The sequence below is a fragment of the Anopheles moucheti genome, chromosome 3, assembly GCF_943734755.1.
Source record: "Anopheles moucheti chromosome 3, idAnoMoucSN_F20_07, whole genome shotgun sequence".
Classification (NCBI taxonomy): domain Eukaryota; kingdom Metazoa; phylum Arthropoda; class Insecta; order Diptera; family Culicidae; genus Anopheles; species Anopheles moucheti.
In genome coordinates this window covers 4,016,969-4,026,075 of record NC_069141.1, presented here as the reverse complement: position 1 = coordinate 4,026,075, position 9,107 = coordinate 4,016,969, and the positions used below count along the sequence as shown (strand labels likewise).

The 9,107-nt window shown below is 41.1% G+C and overlaps 1 protein-coding gene across 1 annotated transcript; it reads left to right on the top strand.

Annotated features, from left to right (window-relative positions):
* The first annotated feature begins 24 nt into the window (after positions 1-24).
* LOC128302028 (uncharacterized) lies at positions 25-8,508 on the top strand. Its single transcript, XM_053038741.1, has 5 exons — positions 25-221; positions 558-628; positions 4,656-4,818; positions 5,194-5,498; positions 7,247-8,508. The coding sequence occupies exons 1-5, from the start codon at positions 202-204 to the stop codon at positions 8,059-8,061; spliced, it is 1,374 nt and encodes a 457-aa protein (XP_052894701.1). The 5' UTR covers positions 25-201; the 3' UTR covers positions 8,062-8,508.
* The last annotated feature ends 599 nt before the right edge of the window (positions 8,509-9,107 follow it).

The window sequence follows — 9,107 nt, the reverse complement described above, 5'->3', positions numbered from 1 at the left end:
GTGCTAAAGTCTGTGATAGTATTGACCACCGTAAGCTTTATCCTGAACCTTAAAGCATTAACCGAGTGCCACACCGATAGAGTGATTGAGGGAAACGTAGTATTACAAGGTTACCGTATTCCACCGGTTCATTAGGCTGTTTGCAGTTTAGTGCTAACTATTTAGTTTGAACTGGAAGTAAGCGTGTAAGCAGCAATCACAATGTGTAATTGCTGCAAATGGTAAGTTTACTTTACCTTTTTTATTTTAATGTATAGAAAAGTCTTATAAATCTTGTAAATTATGTGCGGAGTTCAAATCTCTTCCAAGGATTCTACTGAAGTTGTTTGTTGCTTTTCAATCGCCCTCGACAGGTCGCAAGCACTTAGCAATTAATGGTTTTGCATAAATTTAGGCGTTAGTAAATTAGCAGACAATCTATAAAATCTCAGTATTGCAGTTATTATTGTTTCTTGCAAGCAAATGCTTAATTTTAAACGATTTGTGGTTGTAATTGTTACATTAAGAGTAAGGTTTTATCTGATCCTGCTAATTTGTTTTTTTTTGGTTTTTTTCAGTATTTTTAGCTGCTGGGAAGACTTTTATTGGAATTGTATCGAAGAGAAGTTCTGTTTCGACGAATCGTTGGGTAAGTGTTAGTTTGTTTAATTATTAGTTAATTTTCGGATAACTGCAGTAAGAGTTCTCCAGTTAGGTTTTTTTTCAAATAGCTCACAAAAGAAGAAGTTTGCTTATTTCGACTTCACATATAGGTAACCCAAGTAATTGCTTTCGCCGTTTATTGTTCCGAGAAGTACAGGAGCAAATTCGTTGGTCTCTGCATAATAATTGGTTTACTAGGTTCATTCTAAGTGAGCTTTGCGGTAACACAATTTCATGGGAATCGTACTGTCTCCATGTTGAGTGGAAGGACTTTTGCTGTCCGCTTTCAACAGCCGCCATGGACATATTTATTAGCGTAATTCAATGCTCGGTTTCCAATGAATGTTAACTTAATTGAGTCTGTCCCTTCTACACCTGCATGAGCAGTATTGCTATTTTCGCAGGACAATGTTTTGCAATGGTTAGTAATGTATTTTTTTTTCTTTTTTACTGCTCCGATGGGTTGGATATCGGTTCGTAGGAATGCACTTTTATTTCACTTTGCATATTCCCACGCATAGCGGCATGCTAAAAATAAAAGTACGCTGCTAATAAAATCGTCTTTCCTTCGTGGGATCCCCTACAAGTGCATGGAAGGGTTAAAAAAATTCTACTTCCCATTCAGTTACTAAATTACGTTATCGAAGCATAGTCCCACCGCTAACATATTTCTGGCTGGCTGGCTGGTTGGTGTTGTTTTTTTTTGCTGCGCAGCAGATAAAAAGCGATTTAGCCAGGCATGAATATAGAGCTGGCAGAACAACACTTTGAAAAATAGCGTTATATGTATAAGAGCAGAAAATAAACCGAACAAAAACTACAAAAATTGCCAACCTTCCGAAAATTATCGATTGATGACAAAATTGATCGAAACGAACGCACTGCTGCTAGCGTACAGTCTCCGTATTGGGTTTTTTTCGAAACGAACGGCCAGATATACCAGGTTTTTGCTGCTGCCTCGAGCATGGTTGGTGGGAAAGCACCGACGTAAAGCGCTCCGGTATCGTTGAAGATGTACCTTTGGGAATTTTTGCGCAAGGTGTACCACTCGGATGGTGCACGCGGATGTCTGGCGAGAGAATTGTGCTGCGTGACTCTAAATATATCGATAAGTCTTTACCGGCAGTAGTAGTGCATCCATTTAGGCAAAGTTTGTGCAAGATTGTAAAGTTTATAACGGGGGAAAAGAATATAAGGGAGAGAAACAAACGAAAAATCAATTGCTAGACTAAGCGAAGTGGAGCCGTGGAAACAAGAAACAAGATTAGAAATAGAAATAGAAATGTTTTAGTAAATTCCGCTTTGAATTTGTACTAAACACGAGCGTACTTGAAACATTCTCGATAGCAATACGCCTAAAAGTATGCAAATGTGCTACACGGGTTCCACCTGGTTGATCGCGTTTATTTTGTAATAAGTGAACAAACTATTAAATAATTTATCATTCTTCACACTTATCAATCCATTCGAATTGCGCGAGAAAATCGATCAACGGTGGTGTTTCGGTCGGATCGATTAAAGTGTACTAGCATTTGATGTTGATATACCGAAAAACTCACCACGGCTCATCCCGGTCGGTGTCTGTTTTGAGGACAGACTTTGCGGGCCGTTTTGTGATGATCGTTCGCCGTTGAGGGATTTCGTTCCATCGATGGGGGGAGCCCAGTCGTATTTCCCAGACTGTGCTGTTGATATTTTTTGGAATTCATCATGCCACTGGTTTGTTCCCCCTTCCCTGGTACTGCGTGTGCTACCATTTCGCATCTGCTAGTTTATCAAACATTCACGTTTGATGTGCCTGGCAGTATTGTTGTGTCTATTATTGTTTTCCCCGTAGCTTCCTATTGCGGTACCACAACTGTCGCTGCGGTACAATCGAGGGCACATGGACACACATACACTAAGCATAGGAATGCGTTTCCCTTGCGTTGCAAGTTGCATAGCTGCCGTGTGGAGTGTGGCCGACAAATTTTACCGATCAATGCTGTTGATATTTAATTTTGCACCGAATTTCGTGGCCAGTCAGCGGTACCGAACATATTTTCGGCACTTTCTACGCGCTCTCTATGCTTTGGTGTTTGGTGTTCCAAGCATCCTCTCTGTGTTCGGCAACGGTTCCTGCCCCGTTGCCCAATGCCGTACTACGATAATTGAACTGATAATTAATTTCGTCTCCCCACACACAACTCAAAAGCGGCTGCTTGATCGAGTGTGTATGCGCACGCCAAAGGTTCTGCGTATGGGATGGTGGATGGTGTGCATACGATGATAGGCGATACCGGCCCGGGAATCCTTTGCCAACTGACGGTCCCCCCCCCCCCCCCCCCCCCCTAGCTTTTCCTTTTACAGGCGCCCGTACAAACACAACGCGAAACACAACGGTTTCGGAATGACATAGATATAGCTGTACCGTTTTCTCGGGTTACCGGTAATGATTTTATTAATTTCTTGTCAAGGCCTTTACCAGCTGGATACCAGCACCGGGATAAACCCCGGGTGAAGCGATCGGTAAAATTGGGGGGCCTAGAAAATGAAATAGCGAGAGTGGTTTCCACCGGTGGTTTTAGGATAAATTTGCTCCACTTTTTCTCTGCGCCTCCATCGGTCTCCAACTCCCGTGTCTTGGTTCTTTGTTTCGTTCATCTAGCAGGACTAGTTTAATGAAATTCGATCGTGTGTAGAAGGCATTTTTAGTGTATGTTTATGTTCATTAAAATCATTTTAACATATTTAACTTTAAACTTTTTGTATTATTACATGAACTTCTCAAAAGCTTAGCAGATGGCAATAAATATTTCAGAACGGTAATGAAAGTCCCCATTCTGTTAAATTCACACTAAGCAATAGTTCGATAATTTTATGACATTAACTATTCCATATTTGATTATTAATAATAGTGTATTGTATTTTTCGTAAGTATTTGTATTTTTTACAATAAATTTAAAAAATAACTCAAAATCAAACAAATAATTCATTTGCTGCTGAGAAGAGCGCTTTGAACAAGGTTTTCCGTGTCGATGCGCTAGCACAATTTCAGTTCGAGCCGAACCGATCGATTGATTTTCCTCGCAGAATCCAATGCGTTCATTGGTGTTCGAACTTCCTATCGGGTGGAAAATTGATTTCTATCGCTATCGCATGGCAGGTCGCTTGGCAGTGGCTTTAACTCTCTGGGTTAAATTATGAACCCTTCACACAAGTGGGGGAAGGCATGGCATCGTGGCAAAAAGTGGTGCTCTTTAGCTTTTATTTTGAGTTTCGGCTAAATAAATGGGATCATTTATCGGCCAGTGGCAACTGCCCCAGCGGTCAAGGAGCTTTTGTGTGTGGAACCGGGTGCAATTCTTCTTCGCTAGCTATCCTTTTGAAGCCACAGCTCGTGTCACAGAGTGTCGTGAGAAGGAAGAATCGAGTAGCGTTGAAAAAAAAGGGATAGCTCCCAAAAAACAAACGTCCCCGAAGGAGTAAAAGGCGAAGATAATTATTTCGCTGCGGTGGCTTTCAATTAGGAACAGAATCTTCACACACAGACACACACTGTGCGGGTTTCTATCGAAAAATTGAACAGCCACTGCAGAAGGAAGATTTTTCAGAGAACGACGAATCGAAACGATGCCGCATCTTAAAACCGCGCGGTCCCGACGTAGGTTAGTGGGAAGGGTAAAAGTGGTCCGTGTTCTTGCTTTTTCGGTCCCCACTGTTGGTTTTGCACTGGGCTAGATGCACTCTGTCTGTTACCAAAACGGACTTACCAGCGGGTCAGGAGTTGGGCAAAGCGTTTAAGAAAGCGTAATTACATTCGTATCACGTAATTAAGTAAGAAGAATGACCACAGCACAGCTGATTAAATCGGGGAACTAAGAATTTTAGGGTTTTGGGTAAGATCTTGAACCAGTTTTTTTCACATTCCGCCATCGATAAGAACAATTTTTATCAAACTGTCGCCATAGAACGGCGCCAGTTATGTGTAAAACTGCCTATTGCAAGTATGTTTCGTTCCTTATTTAATGCAGTTAACTACGACCCGGATGAGGATGAGCATGCGGCTAAGAACAAAAACAAGAATGGATATTACGGTGGTTCGGCGGGTGATTCGGGAGAGAACAACAATGCACCGATCTGCCGGCAGCCGGGCGTTTCGTCCGGTGGAACCATTGCCCGCAATATGTCCATGAGGTAATACACTTTAACGAGTCGGGAAGCTGTGGTGTAGGATAAAAATTAATGAATTAATGTTTATCTCGTTTATCAAATCAAACTTTAATCTTCAATTTACGTCTAATCTTCTATTTATTGCGGTGGTTGAAAGTTATCTCCAAATACTAAAAATTATTATAATTCCCATGTGCTAACGTGCACTATGATTCGGGTGTACTATAATGTACTAATATTTAAATTTGCTGTTATAAAAAGTTGTACCAAGATGTCCTGGTCATTATATAAAACTTAATTATATAAAAATATATATTAGTTTATATAAAACTTAATTTCGGTTTCTTTGCCACATCCACTTTATTTATACACCAGTTCTCGCTCTCGCACAATCCACAGCTCCAAAATACACGAGGACGACCTGCGCCGTGAGATTCAAACCAACGTTCCAATGCTGGCACCGGAAGTGATGGCCATCTTTGCTAATTCGCAAATTTTCCAGTCCAGCGCACCGCCGAAGCAGCAGACGTCAAAAGCGACCTCCCCGGCGTCGGTGAAGTTTGCCATTTCCGATTCCGGTTCACCGATCGAGGTGACACCGGTGGGTAACACCGCAGGCAAACAGGGCATCGATGAAACGTTGCGCGAGGATGCTGCCGGCGGTCGGGAACTGAGCTCCGATAAGCTACTGCAGCGGCTCGAAGGTAACTAGAAGTTCCAAACTTCATGTCGATAAACTGTCTCATCCACCTGATTGACCTGATCACCGAAAAAAAAAAAACACACACACAAGGTGTGGGGAAATGGAAAACAACATGAACAAACAAACAAAATATTCGACCATCATGTAGATGCTTCGACCTGAGGTGAAGCTGTTCCCATCTCCGTCAAGGGTGGCATATTTGTACAAAAGCGGCACTCACACCACACCAAACGATCGGTTCCCATCTAGGCAACATATCGAACCCGAAACCACCGCACAGAACCGGGCGGGAAGGGAGAAAAAGTTCCATCCGTCGTATCAGGGTCAAAGCTTCTTGCTTTTCGAGCGTACATAAAGTTTAACGAGTTTGAATGGCTAGTCAAATAGTTCGATAGTGGTCGGTAGGATGTTTGGTAGAGTTATTATATTATGGGGAAAAGGAAGGTTAGCCAACCAGTTCCGATGTGAGAGTAGTAGACAATCGCCCTCGAAACCGTTTGTGAGGTCACAGTTCTCTTGTATAAGTAATGTCTAATCGCATGCTAACTAATGTACAACTAGTATTAAAGGTGAGACACGTAGCGTATAGTCGAAGAACCTAGAACAACGACAACATGAAAGGAATACACAGACTTGCATGATGCATGACGCGTACTAATGCAAGGAAGCCCGTGAGTTTCCAGGCCGATTTGCCACAACCTTAAGCTCTCATGCAATACACATACTGCATGAACTTCGCCATTTATCTAACATCGATAATAATGTATACTAACCCCGCACGGTCATGGAAATGGCAATAATATGGGCTGTAGGATATATCTTACTAGCAAAGTTACGGTGTCGTCACGGGGTTATGGGTATAAGGCGAAAAAAGGAATATGGATTGGCTGCGGGACAGGTAAGTGTTTCCCGTTGCCCTACAAAACAGTTCGGTAGTTGCAATTGGCTTTGGGATGTTCATACAAAATTTCCCCCTGTAACCGTTGCTGTCATCAAATTAACACCTTATTTTTGAACTGCTTTTTGTTGGTGTTAGCTACCCAATAGTACGTTGTTTGTTTTTAGCTTTAAGTTATTTATGAAGCTTGTTTATTTACCTGTTTATTATTATTGTTAGTAATACGATTATAATATTTTGATTATTATATTTGTTAGTTTTATATCAAACGTAAATCATTCTAATTTAATTTTCAAATTATTTTATGCATTTAACATCACATAACTATCCAAGGGTTTGATCCAATGATTCGTATTCGATAGTAATTGATCGTTGAAAAATTTTCTAACGTGAAACTATAGTGCTGCTACTTCGAAAAACCGAAGAGCTGTCATTATATCTACTAGAAGCAACATGTATTTTAATTAAACTTCATATTGTTTAGAATGCAGGTTAGGTTTGCAGCTTAGAAAGTAATTTAGCTTAATTTGTTATTTAATTTAAAGAAAGATATTTAATTTGCAAGCTTTTGTACATGCGGGATTTGAAAGAGCTTTCAGTCAGTCAATTTCAGTTAATTTTCCTACACTTTTAAATACTTGTGCTTTCTTTTTACGATTGCTTGATACATTATGTTGGGCTAGAGCTAGAAATTATAATGCACCTACCCATTCCTTCATACGCACACGCATCAATACACAAAAAGCTCCGGCCAGTCATGAATTTTCTCTAAAGGGCTTTCAAGGAAACTTTCATAATGAATTTTTACCAACCGTATCCCATTAACGTATGATGTGGTGCTTTTATTGCAGGTACTACTACTACGACTACTACTAGCGGCAGCCTGTCGGACGAACGTGACAGTCGAGTCGTCGTCATACCAGCCATCGTAGAGGAGGAAGACGTATCAGACGAGCAGTCGGGAGATTCGGAGGTCGTTTTGCGACCACCACGCAATTTCTCCGACCTGAGCCTTTCAAAGTCGATTCCGAGCAGCAAGACGATGAGCCATCTGCAAGCAGAAATGCCATACTTTTCGATCCGGCCGGCTAGTGAGAATGATATCTTTACGATTTCGTCCGGTGCTGGTGGTGGTGGCGTTGGCGGTAGTGGTGGAGCTGGTGGTGCCGGTGGTAGTGCGTACAACTCCATCAGCATGACACCAGAGGTTCCGGCCATCTCGTACTCGAACCTGCCGAAGAACTACCTAGAGACGCCCGTTATCGAGAAGTACCGGGAATCGGTCAGTCTGTACTCGATCCAAACTGCCGGCATTAACAGACAGTCGCAGACGGATGATCTGTCGATGCCGCGATATTACGGCAAATCGGACCTGTTTGTGTCCGGAATTGATCGAGCCAACAGTCGCAGCGCCGATGCGGTGGAAGTAGACCATTCGGATGACGGTAGCGGTTCGCTGTCGCTTAGTAGCAGCTCGTTGGCGAAGGGACGCTCCAGAAATGTGGAACGTAGCAAGCGCCTGATGAATCTACGCACTGCATTACCTCCGTTGAATCTGGGACTCGTTCGTGGTAGTTCGGCATCAAATTTGCGCGATCGGCGCGAAGATCGAGAATCACGCGAACGTGACAAATCGGCCAAAGCGAAGGAAGGGCTACGTGTTTAAAGCATCTTTTTTGGCTACATCTACTTAAAACGGGAAGAAAGGAAGAACTTTGTGTGCCACGTACAGTATACGCGGAGGTGTTTCACCATCCGATAAACGATTGTTGCTTAAAAATTAGTTGTTTTATTATTATGTAATTGATTTGTTGTCGTAGTTTTAGGAAAGATGCGCAAGCTGTTAAACAAATTTGATATACAAATGTTCTGTCAGGTTTACCTCTTTCAGGGGTGACCGCGATCGAATGGATTCCACAGCTACAATTGTAAGATACATTTCAATAATTTTTGGTATTAAATACTACATAGGATTTAATTATAACCCATAAATCAAAGCTAACAATTCACCGTTTTTATATACTACATTTTTGAAAATGTTGTGATGACATTTTGTGCGTAGCACCGATATTAGAGTAAAAAGTATCCATTAATTACGAATTTATAGCAAGAAATCCACAACACAACAAGATTCAACTAATGGGTAATCTTGCTTTAGTCATGCAAGTAACATTTGATTGAATATGATTTGTTTTATTCCCAAAATTTGTACGAAAACTTATAACAGTAAAGCCTAACGGTTTAGCTTCGGTTCTGATTAAGTGCTGTTTAAAAGTTCTTAAAGAGCTTCTTCGCTGTTTATCATTTTGCTCTACCTGTGTGCTGTAAAATTTGTTTGCTTTGTATCAGTTGAATGTTAAAAATTATTTCTTCTTTAAAATAAGGTAACATTTGAACCTTGAAGACGGAATAGCATATAAAAGAACGGCACGTGATAATGTTTATAAATACGATATAAATTTTTTACCGAATACAAATTCGGTTCACTTCATAGATGGAAACTTAAATCATATAGCTCATAATTACCACAAATAATTGCCCCAATACATTCCATGCTTGAAAATAAATAAGCAAAGAAAAAACCTGATTTCTATTGAATGCAGAAATTAAATGATGTGTTAGCTGGTCATTGGAGCAGCATTTTCACCGGGCGTGAAATGTCAGTCACTGACGTTTCGGACAAACGAAGCAAACACGAAGTCGTAACGCATG

Excerpts from the sequence above, each read along its gene's own strand:
- LOC128302028 (XM_053038741.1), top strand. The coding sequence starts at position 202 with ATGTGTAATTGCTGCAAATG. Across the intron at positions 222-557 it reads ATGTGTAATTGCTGCAAATG|TATTTTTAGCTGCTGGGAAG; the intron begins GTAAGTTTACTT and ends GGTTTTTTTCAG. Across the intron at positions 629-4,655 it reads CTGTTTCGACGAATCGTTGG|TTAACTACGACCCGGATGAG; the intron begins GTAAGTGTTAGT and ends TATTTAATGCAG.